At 37.2% G+C, this 21,329-nt stretch overlaps 1 protein-coding gene and 2 long non-coding RNA genes across 3 annotated transcripts in view; 1 reads left to right on the top strand and 2 right to left on the bottom strand.

Annotated features, from left to right (window-relative positions):
- LOC308631251 overlaps positions 1-21,329 on the bottom strand; it is a 930,091-nt gene that overhangs the window by 287,083 nt on the left and 621,679 nt on the right. The gene's annotated exons all lie outside the window — the stretch shown is intronic.
- Positions 8,720-11,924, top strand: ATP5MC3 (ATP synthase membrane subunit c locus 3). Its single transcript, XM_081262254.1, has 5 exons — positions 8,720-8,856; positions 9,045-9,156; positions 10,308-10,385; positions 11,005-11,198; positions 11,663-11,924. The coding sequence occupies exons 2-5, from the start codon at positions 9,118-9,120 to the stop codon at positions 11,775-11,777; spliced, it is 426 nt and encodes a 141-aa protein (XP_081118380.1). The 5' UTR covers positions 8,720-8,856; positions 9,045-9,117; the 3' UTR covers positions 11,778-11,924.
- On the bottom strand, positions 10,393-21,314 carry LOC308631252. The gene is made up of 3 exons (XR_014018146.1): positions 21,161-21,314; positions 19,295-19,371; positions 10,393-10,691 (listed from the first exon to the last, which is right to left on the bottom strand). It is a non-coding gene; the product is annotated as an uncharacterized lncRNA (long non-coding RNA).

Genomic DNA, 21,329 nt, shown 5'->3' with positions numbered 1-21,329 from the left:
CATCAACACTTATTTATATATATATATATATATATATATATATATATATATATATATATATATATATATGTCAGCCCAATGGATGTGAAGTAATATTTCATTGTTTTTTATTTGCATTTCTCTAATGATAAATAATGATTGGCATCCTGTGTTTATTGGCCACTTATATATCTCTTTTAGAGAAACATCTATATAAGACCATGTACATTTTTAAATTGAGTTGTTTTGTTATAGTTATCATTGTCACTAAATTGTAGGAACTCTTTACATACCTAGATATTAATCCTTTATCCTCCATGCTGTGGGTTGTCTTTTCATTCTCTGGATAGTATCCTTTGATGAACAAAAGTTTTAATTTTGCTAAAGTTGGGCTGGGGATGTGGCTCAAGTGGTAGCGCGGTCGCCTGGCATGCGTGCGGCCCGGGTTCGATCCTCAGCACCACATACCAACAAAGATGTTGTGTCCGCCGAGAACTAAAAAATAAATATTAAAAATTCTCTCTCTCTCTCTCTCTCCTCTCTCACTCTCTCTTTAAAAAATTTTTTTTTAAAAAAATAATAATTTTGCTAAAGTTCAATTTATCTTCTTTTTGTTGTTGTTTTCAGTACTTTTAGTGTCATATCCAATAAGTCATCAACAAATTCAATGTTACAAAGATTTATTTCTATGTTTTGTTCTAAGAGTCTTATAGTTTTAGATCCCACATTTAGATCTTTATTCATTTGGAATTAACTTTTCCATATTCTTATAATTTTGCATATCCAATTTTGCACGTCTAATTTTAGACATCCAATTTCCTAGCACCATTTGTTAAAAAGAAGGTATAAGCTTTTATTTAAGAAAATTGAAACTTTATTCATGGCCCGGTGCTGGGGCACACACTTGTAATTCTAGCGGTTAGGGAGGCGGAAGCAGGAGGATCACAAGTTCAAAGCCAGCCTCAGCAATTTAGCAAGGTGCTAAGCAATTCAATGAGACCCTATCTCTAATAAAATAGGGCTATGATTGTGGCTCAATGGTTGAGTGCCCCTGAGTTCAGTTCCTTGTACCCCTCCCCCCCAAAAAAACTGTATTCATATGTTTCCATGTGAAATATACAGAAAGGAACATACTAAATGAATGTAAATAATCATTACTTCTAGAAAAAATAATAATAATGGGTAGTACACAAGAGCTGTGGTTTTTGTTTTTGTTTTTGGACATGTTTTGTTTTGGCTGGAGATTGAACACAGGGCCTGTACAGGCTAAATACATATTATATCACTGATTTATATACTCCCAGCCAGAGCTCTGTTTTTTGCTCTATGTAATTTCCTATTTTTTAAAAACTGTTTGCAAGCATGTACTCATGCATTACTTATGCAATGTTAAAAAGTCTCTTTTGCTTGGCTTTAAAATAAAGTTGGTCAGATGTCAAAGTATGGGCCAACTAAGCTAAGAGTCAATATTTTGGCAGGCTAAAGATCCAAATTAAATAAAAACTCTGAGGCAGGAGAGCTGTAGTGTGGGAAAGAATTAGCAGATCTCGAGGGTAATGCTATTTATACAGATAATCTGCCACTATGAGTAGCAAATAGAAACGGTAAAGAAAACTTGGTCTTAATTCTTAACCTTCCCCCTTCTGCCACTCCCTCCGACCCCATTTATTCTCTTTTTACTCATTAGCTGTATTTGGGTAGCATATGTTTTACTGATATATGTAAAAGGAAACTGAAGACTCAGAGGTCCCTGTGAATTTTACTAGAGTAAAATAGCCAAAGTTACATAAAGTTTCTTTATGCTATGGTTGAATGGGTGGTTGGACAATGGGAAGTGGACCATTTCAGAGTGGCCAGATCTGAGAGTTCCAATAACAAAAAAGCCATTGGAGTAGGGGGAGGGGCAGGATAGAAAAAGGAAAGCTCTTAAGTTACATCAATAAGTACACATTTTTTTCCTCTTTTTCATCAAAGGATTACCTTAGGAAAGCAGTCTTGTATTTGAATAAAATAAATGAATAAAATGCTTGTTGAATACATAAATGTCATATTAATCTAAAGGAGAATAGGTCAAGACAAGTAAATTAAATAAGAGTAGAATGCTAGGTGTGGTGGCACATGCCTGTAATCCCAGTGGCTCAGGAGGCTGAGGCAGGAGGATTGCCAGTTCAAAGCCAGTCTCAGCAACTTAGTGAAGCCGTGAGCAACTCAGCAAAACCCTGTCTCTAAATAAAATAATTATTTTACAAAGGATTGGGGATGTACCTCGTAGTTAAGTGCCCCTGGGTTCAATCCTTGATATGGATAGAGAGAAAGAGAGAGAGAGAGAGAGAGAGAGAGAGAGAGAGAGAGAGAGAGAACCAATACCAGTAAAGTATTGTCCTAAATAGAATGGTTTCAGTAGGAGAGGAAAGAGATGTATCTAGGCTTTCTCCCCAGGACCACCTGAACAAGACCCCTTTATGGTCAAGAAGTGTAAATCCAGAAGCCATGAATTTTACCCTCCAGTAAGCTATGAGTAGAACTGACCCATCATTAAAGTGATACCACTTCATATTTCCATGCCCTCTTTCTATTACATTTCTGTTCAATACTATATCATTGATGACTCTCCTCTAGATGCCCCACTTCTGCAGGGTTGTCTAACCTAACAGCAACTTGGAACCACAGGAGCCCAACATGGAAATATTTTTCTAACTCTTCTTCTAACAGTCAGTGTCATTCAGAAAGTGTTCTGTTACTTTAGTTCAAGAGCATTTTAGCCGCAAGCTTCCCAAGTCTAGCTGCCTAGGGATATCCTGACAACTTTTGTCCAGTTTCTTGGGTACCTTATCTTGTACCTAGCCTCCCAAATTTTGGGTGCCCAGAATGGGACTAGTCCTATGATCCAGCCAACTTGCTGATATACCTTACCACACTCCTGGAGATCATGCCATCATTTGTCAGGGCATGATATTGCTGATTGAATCCTGACCTTGTGCTAAACTAAGATCCATGATGAATGAGCCATCCCACATGACATGAGACACACCAGCTGCCTGAATTTCAAAATCAAGATCACATCCCATTTCCTTGATTTGTACTCCCAGATTAATGATCCATGCCTGGAATCAGACAAGAGTTTGATGACTATATTAGATTTCTGCTGTGGCTGTAAAAATAATAAATAAATAAATTCTGCAAACTTGGTTTAAAACAACACAGATTTATTATTATCTTATAGTTCTTGAGTCAGAAGTCTGCAATGGGTCTCAGCAGACTAAAATCAAGGTGTTGGAAACACTGTGCTCTTTCTATTTCATTGCCTTTCCAGATTCTGGAGGCTGCCTGCAATCCTTGGGGGTAGGCTTCTTTTTTTATTTTCAGAGCCAGTAATAGTTTCCAGTGTCTTTCTCAGGACGCACCACTCTACTGTGCTTCTATTGTCACACGCCTATAATCACAGGAGCTTGGGAGGCTAAAGCAGGAGGATTTCAGGTTTGAATCCAGCCTCAGTAACTTAGTAATCCTGTTTCTAAATAAAAATAGAAAAAGGGGTTGGGTGGGTGAGTGTCCTGGATTCAATCCCAGGTATATAAAAAAAAAAAAGGTTTTGAATCTTAATTCAAAGAGTTCATGATAGTGTTTCTGCCTAAAGTATATGCAAGTCTATCACCAAGACCTGAAATTCAACATTTATTCATGTTTCCCTTTGGCTTAATTAGCGTAAGTACAACAGAGGGGAGAATATACATGCATCAATTTTATTATCAATTATTAAAACATTTCTAACATTCCTTTTTTATTTTACAGAAATTCATGCTTACAATAACATCAAATAATATAGAGATGTGTAAAGAAAAAGTTAATAGTTTCTTCCTTTTACAATAACATTTCTCAAAAATTCATTGAATGCCTATTAACAGGCCAAGCATTTTCTAGACTGGTGGATACAAAAATGAACAAAACAAAATCCCTGTCCTCGTGGACTAACAGTCTAATGCAAGAAATAAACAAATAACAAATTATGCCAGGTAGCACTAAGAGTTATGAAGAAAATTCAACATAGGTGATCCACGAAGGCTTCTCCTAAAACGTGATATTTGAGGAAAGAACTAAATAAACTGAAGGTGTGCAGCAAGCGAATATCTAAGCTGAAGGAACAAAAAGTACCGCTTTCTGAGGTGATGTGCAGTTGGCTTGTTTGAGAAACAGCAAGGAGGCCAGTGTGCAGGAAGCAGAGCAAATAAGGAATGTCCTTTTATACCTTCAGTAAAACTCTTTGTGTTTTTCCAGTTTAGTTACACTACCAACTACATATAGTTAAATTAATTTGCTCCATTATTGTTATTTTATATGGATTTAAAAAGTATTACTTTTGTAAACAAATTGTTTGCATGTTTCCAAATTCAAATCTACAAAGTATATTCAAAGAAGTCTAGCTTCTCTTTTTGTTTCCTCTGACCTATTCTTCCCCTCATAGACAGATAGCTACTTATAAACCTCCTTTTTTTTTTTTACATATAGGAAATAGTTTTGAAATTTTCTCTACTTCTTAGATACAATATATCTCTTCTTCTACTTCTGAGATAAATGGTAGCATAGTATACAAATATGAATATTTTTTTCTTTCGTACTGGGGATTGAACCCAGGGGCTCTCCACCAATGAGCCACATCCCCAGCGATATGTGTATGTGTGTGTGTGTGTGTGTGTGTGTGTGTGTATACACATACATATAATATATGTGTGTGTGTATATATATATACACATACACACACACACACACACACACACACACACATATATATACACACACACACACACACACACACACACACACACATATATATATTTTAGAGACAGGGTCTTGCTAAATTGCTCATGCCTCAGGCTCCCAAGCCACTGGGAATACAGGGCGTGTGCCACCACACGCAGGCAAACAAGGAATATTTGATGAATCTGTGACATCCTTGCACAGGGACTATGCTAGTCTTCTCTATAACACCACAATTTTGTTATATGTGTTGGTGACACAAGCACTAAGGCTAAAATTTTACATTAAAATTGTATATTGTCCAGGAAAGGTGGGACATGCCTGTAATCCCAGCTTTTCAGGAGGCTGAGGCAGAAGGAGCCCAAGTTCAATGCCAGTCTCAGCACTTAGGGAAATCCTACTTCAAGAAAATAAATTTTGGGGCTGGGGATGTGGCTCAAGCGGTAGCGCGCTCGACTGGCATGCGTGCGGCCCGGGTTCGATCCTCAACACCACATACAAAGATGTTGTGTCCACCGAAAACTAAAAAAAAAAAATAAAATAAATAAATATTTTTTAAAAATTTTTTTAAAAAGAAAGAAAATAAAATTTAAAAAGGACTGGGGATGTAGCTCAGTGGTAAAGTATCCCTGCATTCAATCCTGAGTACCTAAATAAATAAATAAATAAACAAACAAACAAAAATAAAATTTTACATAGGTAAAAATTCAGAAGCTGGACATGGCCTTTAATAGGTGCTACCATGGAGAGTCTTACATAGTAAAGAGACAACATGAAGATCGCAAGTACCTTTACAGAGAGTAAGTTACCTGGGGTGGATCAAAGACATTGTTGAAAAACATGAAAGGAAAATTGTAGCCAAACACGCAGGTCTAGGGCCTAGATTTGGTTCAACTTATGTTTCATTCCTGCCAATATTCTACTGTATCATGGAATTATCCACAAAAGACTTTAATATTGTTTTTAATAAATTCTTCAGGCACATGAGAGTATAAACACAGAATCCATCATAGACACAAGAAAAGTTCAAGCAGGTAAAGCACATGCTTAGTCTGTACAAGACCTTAAGTTGGATCTCCAGCATCACACATGATTTTTTTTTCTTTTTAATGTTCAGGGGTTTTATATAAACTCATACCACAAAATTTTAAGTATTTATTGAGTTCTCTATGCTTAAATTTTGAAATACCCATTTAAAAAAAAAGAAAATTCTAGAGGTAATCCTAATTTGCACCAAGAGACTGAATCTTAGTTCAAAGAGAACAAAATTATTGCAAATAACTTTGAACAAATAACTTTTATTATTGAGCAAATATTTGAGTGAATACTATGTTTAACACTTTTTATTATGTGCCATGGAAGACACAAATATGAATCAGACATAATCCCTGCCTTTGAGAATTTTAACATTAACTTAGGTTACAAATCTACTCTTTTTGCCCTCCTTTGTTATTCTGGAGATGGATCCTGGAGGCATTTTCTGCTTTGACAACTGGCAAAATATTATTTTTTAAAATTAAATACCCGGAGACCAGAGCAGAAGGAAAGAGCTCTCCTTGCTTCTGGTATTCTGTTTGGTGTGCGCAGCTAGTGCATCAGTTTGTAAGGGATGCCTAGCGGTATTCACCTCAGCAGTCTTCATGAACCAGTCTGGTCCACACTTCCAGCAAGTTTCTTCACCACGGGTGGACCACACACATTCCTTTGGCAGCCAAGCCCTCTTCTCTAAATATCTGTTTCTTGCTTGCTGTTCACTCTCTGACAGACATAGGTAGTAGGTGTACCTATACTATTACCACTGTATCCCATAGAGCCACTCTATGCCTTTTAGTAGTTAAACACCCCTCACTGGTTAGCAACTTTTACACTGAATTTTTCCTCTTCAAATTACAAGTATGGTTTCTGTCTTGATAGTTCTAGCAGATACATCATTGAATAAGAAAGAAATGACAGATGCAAATTAATGTGAATTATATGGGAAGAAGCCACTTAAGCTGTAATCACAGTAGAAAGACCAATGAGCTTCAGAGATGTAAATTTATAGAATTATATATTGGTAGGGTTGTATTCAGGTATATATAACAAAAACTGACCTCAGTGGCTTAACTGAATAAAGATTTATTTTTTCATGTAATGTAAATTCATAAATACTTAGTTAAGAGCTGTTGTGCTATTTAAAAAAAATTAAGAACTGAGGTTCCTTTAGTTCTGAGGTTCCCCATCTTTAATGTATGACTTTTGTTGTCATTGTTGCAAGATTGCTGCTTCACTTCCCAGCATTGCATCCATATTCCAAGCAGGAAAAAGAAAAGGTAATGAAACAAAGAAATGATCCATTTGAATCTATGTCTTAGGGGTGCTGTCAAAAAACCTCAGTTCTCCTATCACTCCCTCCCTCAGCATTCCTAACTGTAAGGGAATCAGAGAAGTTTGTTATTTTTTAACCAGGAATAGAGATCTATCTGTCATTTATCCATTATTTTGTAACAAACTACCCTAAAACTTAATAACTTCAAACAATGACCCTTTTATTGCTCTTGACTCTGTGTCAGGAATTTGGGTAAAGTTCATTGGGGATGGCTCAGTTCTGTTCCTGGGAAGGCTTGACTAGAGCTATGGAATCATAAAACTATGTGAGCTGAGCTTCAGAACTTAAGTCTCTCCCTGCCATAGGTATCTAGTCCACAGGTAATTTGTAAGCAGCCCTGTTAGGGATCCAAGCTTCTCTCCTGCCCCTCTTCAAAAAAATTCCTGCTATTATTTTTGTGCTAAAGAGACAGGAATGGTACTTAATCCAACTTAGCACACAAATATATCTAGAATAATTTATCCTATAGAGGATCTATTGTTGACGTATAGGGCCTTGCTGCTTTTTCTACTGTAGATAACATAGGACAACACAATACTTCAGGTTAGAATTATGTGAGAAACTATACTAATAATCACTTGTTGAACTGCACATGTGAATTATCTCTATTTTATGGGCAAAGACTGAGAATAAATATTAGCATTCATGTTATTTTCAATAATTTGCGTCTGATGTTGGATCAGTAAAGACTTACTTATTTTTCATGTTTCAGTTCTAAGGGTTTCTCCCCAGTATTGCTGGTAGATGATATTGCATCTTTGTGCTAACTATATTGCTATAGGTTGATTTTCTTGATTCATGTTTTTTTCATGCTAGGGCTCCAGGCAAAGTTCAGTGTACTTTAGTTTAGCTGTACATCCTGGGTTTTTTTTTGTTGTTGTTGTTTTTCTTGTTGTTTTCTTTTGCAGTGCTGGGGGTAAAACTCAGGCCCTCACTCGTGGTAGGAAAGTATTTTACCGCTGAACTACATTCTCAGCTCCTGAATGTGTAAACTTTCTTGTGGACTTGTATCACTTCCAGGTGTCATTTATTAAAACTATGAAATTAAGTTTACATAATTCAAGGATCTAATAACAACACGAGAAATTCAGTAAAAGTCGTTTTTCTGAGATATCTGCTTCCATCTGAAGAAAATTATTTGTCCAAAGTTACCAAAAGTAGATGGTAAAATAAGTGGCTTTAGTCTAAACTCTACATGCAATAACAATATAATCCCTGAATTCGTCCCTCTTTCAGCTAGAAAATTAACCATACTTATGGAACCCTTTTCCAGGTTCCTTGAAAGAAATAGCTTCACTAATTTCTTGTCAAGTAGTAAATGAACACACCCCGCCCACCCCCATTCCCCTTCCCCTTTTCACAGAGAAGAATGATCGGGAAGGAGACCTTTACTAAAGAGAAGTAGCAACTGGTAAAAGACCAAATCTCACAAAGTGTGAATGTGAAAAAAAAAAAAAAAGCCCCACTATTATCCCGACAGATCAAAAGTGAAACACCTGTTGGGTCCGCAATTTCAGCGCTAGTCTGGAATATCATTAACTCCCCAGCCCTTCACCGGAAGGCTAGGGTTGTCCTTCCCAGCTGGCTACGAATAAAGTTGTTACAAAGTGACCTTGAGCGTCTTCCCCTGTGCACCCGACACTCCGCCTTCTCCATCCGGGTGCTGTGGCGTGGATAAGAGCCGCCCCGCGCCTGCGCGCCCAGCCCCACTCCTTCGACCTCTGCCGCCGCTGCCGCCGCCACCTCCTGGGAAGGTAAGTGGAGGGCGCGGAAGCCGGGCCTGGCCAGGGTGGAGCAGCGCCCAGAAGGGACCCATTCATTCTGCTGTTGCCTAGCTGGGCACGAGGCCCAAGCTGACGGCGTGCATGGGGGCCCTCGGGGCCTGGGTGGGAAGGACAGGCCCCTGGAGAGCACATGACCTTAAGCCTGTTTGCCTCCGCAGAGAGGAAGCGGGAGAGGAGCCCACGTCGCCTGTCACCTAGATCCTCCAACCCCGCCGCCCCAAGGAGTCTAAGATGTTCGCCTGCGCCAAGCTCGCCTGCAACCCCGCTCTGGTGTGTAGCCCAGGCTGGGCCGGGGGACCGAGGGCCAGGACTGCGGGCCTGGAGAGTCCGCGGTTATTGAATGGGGCAACCTGCGGGCGGGGCACACCGCCCTCCCAAGAACAGCAGTCCCCGCACCCCTTAACTTGATGCCCTTTTCTTGCCTTCCTCCTAAATCCTGGGACATTTCAGACCTCAGCGCTCCTCCATTAGGGCGGGGAAGAGCAGCCCAGGCCTAGCGGTCAGGCCTCACTTTGTGTAGGTCAAATCCTCCTTGCTCTTCCACCTGGAATGCCCCTCCCCCACCACTTCATTCGGGCTGTGGTGGACTCTATGGTTGGAAAACTGGAGGCAAAGGAGAGGGACGCTGAGGCCTAGTTCCCCGCAGCAGCGCTCTCCATTGCTTGTCTGTAGGTCATACTTGCTGCTGCAGAGGGAGGGACTTTGCCTTACCGTGCGTGGGTGGAGAAAGGTGGTGGGGGAAACCGTAGTCTTTCTGTCGCTGGGATATTAATTCTATAACCATTTCGGAGGCATTAGGTGAAGTCTAAATCTGGAGGATTTGTCTTAGAGAATCAAGTCTTGGTTTTGAAAGGGTTTTCTGTGACCTTAGTGTAGTGGACACTTGAGGGCAGAGAAGCCGGACTAGAGTATGCCCTTATGATGAGAGATTCACTGATTATTAAACTGATGTAAAATTGCTTAAATTCTTGTGTAATTTTATAATTAGTTGGCATCCTGGAAATAGTGGGAGTTCATAGTAACTGTTGTGCTATTTTAAATGATAACTTTATATTAGTGACTCTTCTAATATACCTGTTAATCCATGTAAACTTCACAAAGAGTGTGGGGTGTTCCTTGAATTGAGGCACTACAATAATTGAAGTATTTGGCGCAGTACTCATTCTTTTAAACTAATTGTTCTTAGAATTTTTTTTTCAGAGAATTATAAACTATGGAGCAAGTCTGCAATTTTATTAGCATGAAACTTTATTAAAATTGCTTCATGTATTGAAAATGATCAAGCAGTCAAGATAAAAGTTAATACAGATAGATATGTATCTAATCCATTTTTAATACATGCTTTCTTAGAACTCATGGTACAAGAAAGGTCATTGAAGTATTGTCTGCATTTCTAATACTTGGAATCTTTTCATTAACAGATCCGAGCTGGATCCAGAGTTGCTTACAGACCAATTTCTGTATCAGTGTTATCTCGACCAGAGACTAGACCTGGAAAGGTAAGAGTAGTAGTAATAGAAATTAGATAACACTACCAAATAAATCTTAACAGTTTTGCTGGGGGTCTCATTACTATTGGTTTGAGGGCAGTCTTTTTCTACTCTTTTATCCAAAAATATATGTAAACCTCTAGTTTTGAGTTACCAATATATAAGATTATAATAGTCACAGTTACTGAGAAACCTATTGTATTAAAAAGCATATTTAGCCCGGCTTGGTGGCACACACCTGAAATTCCAGTGACTTGGAAGGCTGAGGCAGGAGGATCACAAGTTTGAGGCCAACTTCAGCAATTTAGGAAGACCCTGTCTCAAAAATAAAATATAAAAAGGATTAGGGGTTTAACTCAGTGGTAGGGTTCACCTGAGTACACTCTTTACCTACTACACAAAGCATATTTATATCTGTTTCTTAATTTTTAACAACTTTATAATGTATAGATGTTATTTTCAGTATTCTACAAGTTTATAATTATTCTAAGCTCTTATATTTCTGTTGTGCCATACCACTGTTCATACTCAGCTGCAATACAGTGAAATAGTTATCATTTTGACAGTACAATAATTAAAATAATTGTGACTACTGATTTGACCTTTGCTTTTACTTCCTGTTCTCTAGGGCTCTACAGTTTTTAATGGGGCCCAGAATGGTGAACGTCAGCTAATCCGAAGGGAGTTTCAGACCAGTGTAATCAGCAGAGACATTGATACTGCTGCCAAATTTATTGGTGCAGGTGCTGCGACAGTAGGAGTGGCTGGTTCTGGTGCTGGTATTGGAACAGTCTTTGGCAGCCTTATCATTGGTTATGCCAGGTATCATTTCTATACTTTAATAAGTTAAAAGAAATAGTTGGAAACTTAGAAAGCTAGGGGGATAATAGTAACTCTTTATATTAAGTGCCCACTGTATATCTAATGTTTTATTTTGTAGCTTTATATCCATTATCTCACTTAACCAGAAGGATAAGAAAAATGTCAGGACTCAAATTAATGTAAACTGACCTACAGAAGGACTAGGGGTGTGGTTCAGTGGTAGAGCACTTGCCTTGCTTGCAAATGCCATGGGGTTAATCCTTAGCAATTACCTACCTTTATGCCTTATGATTAGGGTTGGGGCAAAAAGTAGAAAGAAGCAAAAGAGACCTAGGCAAATACCCTTTAGGTGGACTTTCCAGTTTATAAGATCACCACACTAGTAATTTGATTCTTTAACATTTACCAAGTATGTTAAAGTTAATATTTCAAAGTAACAGTCATATGTGTTGTATCTCTTTTAGAAATCCTTCGCTGAAGCAGCAGCTGTTCTCCTATGCTATCCTGGGATTTGCCTTGTCTGAAGCTATGGGTCTCTTTTGTTTGATGGTCGCTTTCTTGATCTTGTTTGCCATGTAACAGAAATTACTGCTTGAAATGTTGGCATTCATAGTAATTATGGATGTAATTCTGTGTATCTTACTGTGACTCCGAAAAACTGTAGTGTTGGTGTCATGGAAGTGTACGTTATTTCCAAAGTCATTTCATTAAAGATGAAAACTTTAATTTTTGCTGTGATTTGTACTTACCTAAATTTAGATCATCACAAAGAAGATGCATTCAGGTAGATGCCATCCAATTTGGAGGAAGCTATAGTAGTAGTCTCAGTGGTTTAAAAAAGGAGCCTAATGTAATTTTTATGGAAATTCTTTTATATAGTGTTCTGCACATTGTAATTCATGGGCCTTTTGTTTATTCATATAAGTATTTTAGTCCTTTGAGTTTCTATGAAATGTACTAATGAAAACAGGATAGTTAATTCCTTGATGATTTTCTTTTTAAAGGTTAACATGAATTGGAATACTTGGAAACAGAATCACTTTTCAAGTTGACTCGGGTGGTATTACACAGCTGGATCTAAAAATAAATCAACTTTTTAGGACTTGAAAACAAACTGGAAAGGAATGAGATTTTTATTTTTTAGTAAATCTCACATTAAGTAATTGTAATGAACCACCATCTGTTATCTAAGAAAGGGAGTCAATCAACTGGCAGCTAGTTTCTTACTTATTAAAAATAAATTATCAAAAAGTGAACTGAATTGGTTATATCTTTAAAAGCCAAAAGCTGCTAAAGCAATGTTTATCGCTACTGTTAGCATGTTAGTGGGAGTCCTGGAAGTGACACTTGGTTCACCATTACCTTGCTTCTAACATTGCATGTCACTCCTTGGTCAGACTTTTAAGGAAGAAAGTGGTGCTATTATAAGAAAGAGTCTTTCCCCTAGCAAATAAAATGTACCATCATATTATTTATGATTGTCAGGGTTTGTTTGAAGGAAAGCTGCATTATACCCATTTACTTCTCTTTTCCTAATTTGATATCAACTGAGAAAAAATAGTCAGATATAAGAATTTCTGAAGCATGGTGGAAAGACTACCTAAGAAATCACCTAGGGTTCTTGTTTATTATTATTATTTTAAATATTTTTTTTTTAGTTGTAGATGGACACAATATCTTTATTTTTATGTGGTGCTGAGGATCGAACCTGAGGGCCTCACGCTTACAAGGCAAGCACTCTCTACCACTGAGCTACAACCCCAGCCCCTAGGGTTCTTGTTTTAAAAGACATCCTAGGTAATTTTTGTGCATACTTTTTGAGAATCACTACCCTTCCATATATTGTTACTTTACATAAAGTGAAGTGAGGGCTAGACATGAATGACATGCACCTCTAATCCCAGTGATTTAGAAGGGATCTCAAGTTCGACATCAGCCACTGCAATTTTGTGAAACCCTATCAAAATTTTAAAAAATGGAGAGGGGAGGTTGGTGGGGACATGTCAGTGCTTAGAGCAACTCCTGGGTTGAATCCCCAAAACTGCCAAATAAAAAAGGTGAAGACTGCTAAAGCTACTACAACTACACATTTAGTTGAGTAATCATGTAGTCTATATCAAATGCAAGATTCTTGAAGCCTAGACTATTTTCTTGAACAGCATTACCCAGTATTTGAACTCAACAATGTAAGTAGAATTTTTAATAATTCCATGCCTGGATGTGTAACCAAAAGAATTGAATATAGGTATTCAAACAAAAATTTCTCCACATTGGGTGTGGTGGCACGTGACTATAATCCCAGCAGTTTGGGAGGCTGTGGCCAGAGGATCAGGAATTTTAAGCCAGCCTCAGCAATTTAGCAAGGCCCTGGTGAATAGACATGCAGAATGTGGTATTTCCATATAGTAAGAGTATTATACAACCATAAAAAAAATGAAGTACTAATAGAGGCTAAACCTAAATGCAAGAAGCCAGAAACAAAAAAGCCATGGATGTATGACTTCATTTTTATAAAAATACCCAGAAGAGACAAATCCATAGAGACAAAGCCTGTCAGTTGTTACTAGGGACTAGGGGGAAGGGAAAACGGGCATAACCACTCAAAGGACATGGGATTTCATTTTGGAGTGTGACAAAAATGTTAGGGCTAAACTGATGATTGCACAACAGTCACTTAGAAGGTTGCTGAAATGTACAATTAAATAAAAGCTAATATGACAAATTTTACGTGTATTTTACTACAATTAAAAACCTATGTAACAAAGTACATAGTAAAATCCACACGTTAAAAAAAATAGGGAAATACTTCTATTATCTAGTCCTTTGTTCCATGTTCATTTTAAATTAATCAATCAGTCTTGGTTAATGACCTACTCTTGGTATTGGTTTGGTTATTCAGAAACCTTGAAACTGATTCTAGAACAGGTTTCTTGGAAGAGATCCCACAGCTGAGGGAATCCACAGTATATAAGTAAATAAATACCCAAGCTGTGGCTAAGTGGTCCCCAGGTTACTGGGCGGGGGCTGGGGATGAGGAGTAGAAAATAGTGTAACTTAGAAGTATAACTATAGGCTATTTATTTTACCTAGATGGAGAAACCAAATACTGCATTGAAGTTCCAATTATCCTGGCATATATCCTTTAACTTACATTTTATTTTTTCTTGTAACAGATTTCTGACATTGGAAGTATGTAACTGGAATATATCAACTGTGTCAGCAGAAACATTTATTCACTATTTTTATAGCAAATACTACCTTCCTTAGTTTTTTGAGCTTTGCTAATAAATACTAATGGTAAATGGTAAATGAAATGTTACTAACTTACTTGTTTCTGAACAGAGGCTGACAGAGATGTTACTTTCAACACCAAACAAACATGAAATAGTTTTCCTTTGTAGTTGGCTTATTTAAAAACTCCAATGGGCAAGAGTACTCTAGGGTGATAGGCTACCAATTCAACCATATTTACCCAGATTGTTGTTCCTTGAGGCATTTCAAATTTTCAGGCATACGTTTTATTTGGTAATGTTTGTCCCTTTCCTTTATGTAGAAATTTGATATTTTTATGTCTTTGGGGTTCATTCAAAATATAGATTTCAGCATGAAATCTGTCTTTGAACTAAAGAGAAAATCTTATTTAGCTAGGAACACTATACATGCATGCAAATTCAATAATATTTCAATAAAATGATCACATGAAAAAGTGCTATTTGTCTATAATTTAAGATTAACTTTGAGGAACTATATAATGAGGATAAGCCAGATACTCAGCAGAGAGTATCTTGGCTAATGAATAGCATAAATAAAGGTAGGTCATGAAGACTAAATGACAGTATACAGAAAGCTTCTAGTACAGGGAATAGCACTCATCTAGTATAGGGAATGCACAAGTTCTCATCTCCTGACTCCTCCTGGAGATCTAAGCATTGAATTCTATTGACACTACTTTTGCAGTCCTCTTTACAATACTCAATGCCAACATCCTAGATAGGCCCTCTTTTATCTTTCACATTGGTATGTGAGGGGGGCAAAAAACAACATTGCTTGGCATAGGACGGAAGTAATGTGAGATTAAAACTAAAAGGTAGATTGGGGCCAAATTTTGTATAGATTGTATTCATGTGACCACAGGCAGCCATTGAAAGTTTAGAGCTGTGTTTCATTAAGGTTAATTAGGCCAATCTGGGAGTCAGCAATGACCAATGATTACTATAGTAGCTTTGCTGAGAGGTAAAGCGGGCCTAGGCCAATGTTTTGATTTGTAGTGTAAGTTAAAGGTAACAAGGACAAAACTGATTTGGGGAAATGATGAATTTTGTATTTTTATGTAATTTTAAACAAGAGGTAAAATTATACAAGTGGAATCTGCATTTTAACAAGGATCTCAGGAGATTTGTGTACATACTAAACTTTGAGAAGCACTGTACTAGAATACTGCAATTCCCAGCATGCCATGACTCAGACTCCTTAACTTTTAAAACTGTTAACTCATTCATTTGGGAGCTTTTTTCCTCCTGCATTGGAATGTTTGGCTAACTTGATGATTCTCAAAGTGTGGTCTAATGACTTCTGAGGGGTCTCAAGACTCTTTCCTACCTACATAGCTGTGAGTCTAGATTTTTGTTATGTACTTCAAAATATCATACCACAACAGACAGATCAAATGCAGAAACAAATACAAGAATGCAGCAGTTTCTATTAAGCATGACATAGCAACTTACAAAAATGAAAAAAGATGCCATTCTATTTTTGTTCTGCAATGTGTAGTTTTTTAAAAATACTATTTATATGTTATTTTAGGGCCCAGCATCCCCAAACCAAAATTTTGAGAACAACTGGTCTAATCTTTCAGTGAGAAAGACAGGTTCTAATACATGTCATTGCACTTAAAACTCTATAGAGGTCAATTTTATAAACTGAGGGTAAACCTATCTCTCAGTAGCTCACATTCTTTCAACTATAAACAATTGACCTAATTTCCTGGCAAGAATTTGTTTTTATCCTGATTTGACATAAATAATGTGTCTATTCTGAGATGTTTAGTAACTTAAGATACTTTTTTCTCAAAGGAGCTTAAATAGTGAAGAATTGACAGACCCAAAATCAAGAGGGATTCATAAACCCAAGGGCTTTGAGTTGTTCCTCTTATTAGTATGAGCTAGCATCCTACAACTGATCTTGACAGAGACTCCTGGGAGGACCCATAGTTATTGGCAGTGGCTACTTTTCAACAACAGTTAGCACTTACCAGCTATGAAGATTCCAGGATCTCTTCGAGTTGAGCCCCAAGGTTTGCTTCCTCAGACATCTACATAGGTTGGCTGGTGTATCTCAACTGTTGGACACTATCTAAAGAAGAGCTCACAGAATTTTTCCACCTCTCTAGAGTTGCCTAAAATGTCTGCTACTCTGAAGTTGTATAAAAAGAGCAAATTTACATTGCACATTAGCACACCCTGCTCTATTTCCACCATAGTACTTCACATTATTTAAATTCTTATTGTTGATATACTCCCCAAGAGTCTATTAAAGGAACTTTTGTCTTATTTAGTTGTAGCCTCAGAGCCAGGAGCAGTGCCTGGAATGCTCATGCTCAATAAACAATGATGCTTTATGAGTAAAGAGACATTCAGTTGACAGTTCATCTCAGAGGTTGTGTCCAACACAGGATAACTGAAAAGAGTAGTGTGTTAGTTAGTCCACGGAGGGTCTGATCCATATAACCGGAGAGACTCCTTGGTTTCTACAATAATAATTCATGATTTTGTTATAATGGGCCTTACGGTGATAGACTTCTTATGGAGAGCCATGAAGGTAGACAGTGGAATGCCAGAACACACTATACTAGGAATGGTTCCATCTGCTTTTATTTTTTAATTTTTTTTGTGGACACAATACCTTTATTTATTTATTTTTATGTGGTGCTGAGGATCGAACACAGTGCCTCACACATGCGAGGCAAGCGCTCTAACACTGAGCTACAGCCCCTCCATCTGCTTTTATTGACAACTTCAGAATGTGTGGGGAGCAGAATATAATGACAACCTCTCTTTCTGGTGAGTTATATGAGAGGTGAAAGGGGACACTGTTATCAAGGATGAAAACAAGACCTTTAAATTCCATTCTGGTCTTATAAGCTAACTGTTAAGATTTGAAGATAAACACAGTTCTTTTTTCTCCACAATGCCGCACACCATTCATTATAAACTATTTTGAGAAACAATGATTTGGGTTGGAGAGTGGATATCCCTGTGCTTTAAATGTTCTGAATAAAAAACCATACATAGTAAGGCCAGGTGCTGAAAATTAACTGAAACAGGCCACTTCAGCAATTTCAGCAATGGGCAAGAAAAGAAAATCTGTTATGATGTAGAAGCCACCAAAAAATCAACTGAAATGTTTTGGACCACATAGTTCATATCTCATCTCTCCATTATCAAGTGAGGAGTCATGCCTCACTTGCTCCAACTCTTCATACCACGTCACATACACTTGTCTTGATCCCACTGGTAAAATCCCAGCCAATCCACTGCATGGGATTACATCTTGAGGATACCATAAAAATGTGGAAATTCTTTCTCTGAACCTGAGACTAGTTGTACAAGGCAGACACGAGGCTCTGGAGTATTTTTGTTTTGTTTAGCTGCAGATAAACAGAGACTGTGTTTTATAAATTAATTATTTCCCCTCCTATATGTACATCGGCAGGCTTTTAGTAAAATTTAATGAGCAATAATAGACTAATGGATTGACAGCCCTGTCATACTTCCAATTAAGGTTGAAATACCACATTCGTTCCATGGTATTTGGAAGGTTCTGAGAGCATTTAGAAGCAACCATGAGTTCTTACAGTATTTAGTAATGAACATTTTCATGATTGAAATGAGTTTTCTTCAAACAGCCTTCTTTGTATCTAAGGGATGCTAGTTTTATCCATAAATCATGAATTTTACTTTTGTTACAAAACTTTATTTTTGTTGTTTATATATACATTTTGCAATTACTAATAGATGTAAGCTCTGATATCTGGAACATCCATGAGAAAAACAATGTCCTGAGGCACTTACAAAAGAGGCTATCAATATACACTCACATAATCATATTTCAGACATATCAGTACATTTATATCAGGACACCAAATAAGAAAAATAGAAAGCATGAACATAGAGGACATGACAAAAAATGAAATACATATGTATACACTGAGCATCATTTCATGCTGGGTTCTTAAAGGAAATTCAACAGATCTTCACTAATTCTCCTAAAAATAAACTGGGTGGATGCATTTATGGAACCATTAGACAAGCAAAGGAGCCCAGAAGTTTTCTGCATTTGTAAACAGAAGATTTCAGAGAACTCTAGGACTATTGGGGATATTGAAGATGAGGAACTAAAAAAGAAAAATGGAAAGGAAGAATTTTATGAGGATTTGGATTACTGAGCTGTACAGGTTAATGGGATCAGAACTGAGTACATTCATCTAGCTTTTCTCTTTGTAGAAAAACTATAGTAATTTAGCTAGAAGTATATAGCTAAAGTGAGTCACTTTTGCTTACTGCCAGGTTGCTAATTCATACAAATAATATTCTTGCATACTTTCCATGTTTTTCCCTCAACACCTTTATTTCTTCTCACTTTAAGCATTATTTCTCTTTAAAAAAAATAGCTAAAACTGAATTTTCAAAATAGATCAGAGTACTATTCATATTACTAAATGGTTCTTCTCCTATCTAATAAAACTCCTAAAAGAATTTTTTTGGGGGTGTACCAGATTGAACTCAGGAGCACAAAAAAACTGAACCACATTCCCAGCCCTATTGTGTATTTTATTTAGAGACAGGGTCTCACCTCAGTGATGTGAGTGGCTCACTTTTGCTGAGGCTGGCCTTAAATTTGTGATCCTCTTGCTTCAGCCTCCTGAGCTACTGGGATTACAGGCATGCTAGCACAAAAGAATTTTTAAAAACATATTTCTTGAGGGCTTGGGATATATCGTAGAAGCAGTGTGTTTGCCTTGGATGCATAGGCCCTGGGTTCAATCCCCTGACTGCAAAAATAATAACTTTAAAAGTTATGTGCATGGTAGTGCACACCTGTAATCTCAGCACCTTGGGAGACTGAGGCAGGAGGATCGCAAGTTCAAGGACAGCCTCAGCAACTCAGTGAGACCCTGTCTCAAAATAAAAAATAAAAAAAAGGGCTGGAGATGTGACTCAGTGATTGAGCACCTCTGGGTTCAATGCCCAGTACCCCAAACAAACACAATAACATCTAGTGCATTGTGTGGATAATTAACTATTTGACTGCAGATTGAAGGATGAATAAGGAGAAAAAAATTAAATATAAGAGGTATTGCCAACTGAAAATAAAAATAAATCAAGCTGGAGAAATTAATTCAAAATTTTTAATATATACAAATGGAAAAACACTTTTATTTAAAAACTACTCTAATTGACTCAAAGTTTTTTTGAAATGCCTTAAATTTATAGTTCTTTTTCCTCAGATATTTTGTCAGATGGAGAGAAGCACCATTTGAGTGAATGTTTTCTATACCTAACTATTTGTGATCTGTCAATCACATATTTTTGTTTATCATTTTCACCATAAGTAATCTGAGCAGATGATGTTTTGCTGATACAATTAGTGTTATACTACACTAACACTACTGCAATGTTACTGATATTATAGGATGGTGCTTTAATTTTAAGAACTAAACAGTGTTAATAATTTGGCTTCTTTCATATTTCTCGAGTAATTAAAATTGGTTTTAAAAGAAGATTGAATTGGCTCACATACATGTATACAAGCCAGAAACCTATTAAAAGGTCCAATGCCATTAGAATTTCACTTTCATGCCAGATATCATTATTGAACTGCAGGTTCATTAACTCTTAAATACTCTTCCTCAAACTCTTCTAACAATTTATTTCACTTTGATGTGGAAAGATTGAGAGTGCATTTTGTGACTAGATAATAATAATTCTATTATAAGCTAGAAATCAACCTTTAACAAATGGAAAAAACAGGCATTGAAAAAAGCTTGTTTTTTTTTTTTGATAATTATTGCAAATTTTCAGTGTTCCCAATCACATTTGTCAACTTGTGCCTATTTGTTGAACAACCAATATCCCTACAATTAACTCTGAGATCTTTAATTTGTATAGAGAATCATAAAACAATATTAAAAAGAAATATTTTTCAACAGCATACTTTTTCTGTGCTTTTAGGAGTGTATCTGTGTCAAATCGAGTTGTAAATATGCTCTCTTTTGTCCTATAATATTAATCAAATGATCTTTCTGGTCCATTTTTTAAAAAATTATTTTCAAACTTACCAGACATTTCTTAGGCATTGCAACAACCTAGTACGCAGGAGAATAATATGTTGGAAGAGTGCCATTTTTGTGCGATATTCTAATGTGGTGTTCTTTGGTCCTCTTTAAATCATCAATGAGATTACTTAAATTATAAAAGATTGACATGATCATTACTGAAATGGATATATTTTATCTATAACCAAGTAAAAGATGATTGACAAAATAGGACACACCATTATATAAAGTATTTTCTCAGAAATAGGTTGTTGCATTGTTTTAAATTATGGTACCAAGCCTAATCATATGCTAATATCATACACCGCACTTGGTGCTGGGAAAAACTCTTAAGAATCAGGACCAGTTTTAGCTTAGTAAAATTTGAGCAAAACCAATTTAGAACAACAGTTTTTTCTTTTCTACTTAGAACTGATCTTTTTTTCTTCTTTTTTTAGACGTGTCGGTTCCGGTTTTTCTTTTGTTGGGGTGTGGGGATTACTGGCAAAACCGGCCCTCCCAAACCAGTTTAACAGAAGCTTCCCATCTCAAAGATTCCGGGGTGCCTGGGGTGGGTTTAGGGGCGCGCCTCCTTACATTTTACCCATATCCCTAGAAAAGGCTGGGAAGTGACAAGAAACGTTAATACCCAAGTCTCAGGGATGGGCTTGGAGGACACTTCGTGCCTTCACTGCAGTCACTTGCAGCCTTTCCAGAGTTCACCTTTCTTTCCCTCACCGCGAACTTCCTCCGGTGCCCTCCACAGCCACCTCCTCCCGCGCCCCGGCACCTCGCAGCCTCTGGCTGGCTGCCAATCA

Source organism: Spermophilus citellus, assembly GCF_964194105.1.
Source record: "Spermophilus citellus genome assembly, chromosome: 11".
In the NCBI taxonomy this organism is placed as follows: Eukaryota; Metazoa; Chordata; class Mammalia; order Rodentia; family Sciuridae; genus Spermophilus; species Spermophilus citellus.
This window is presented reverse-complemented; position numbering and strand designations above follow the sequence as displayed.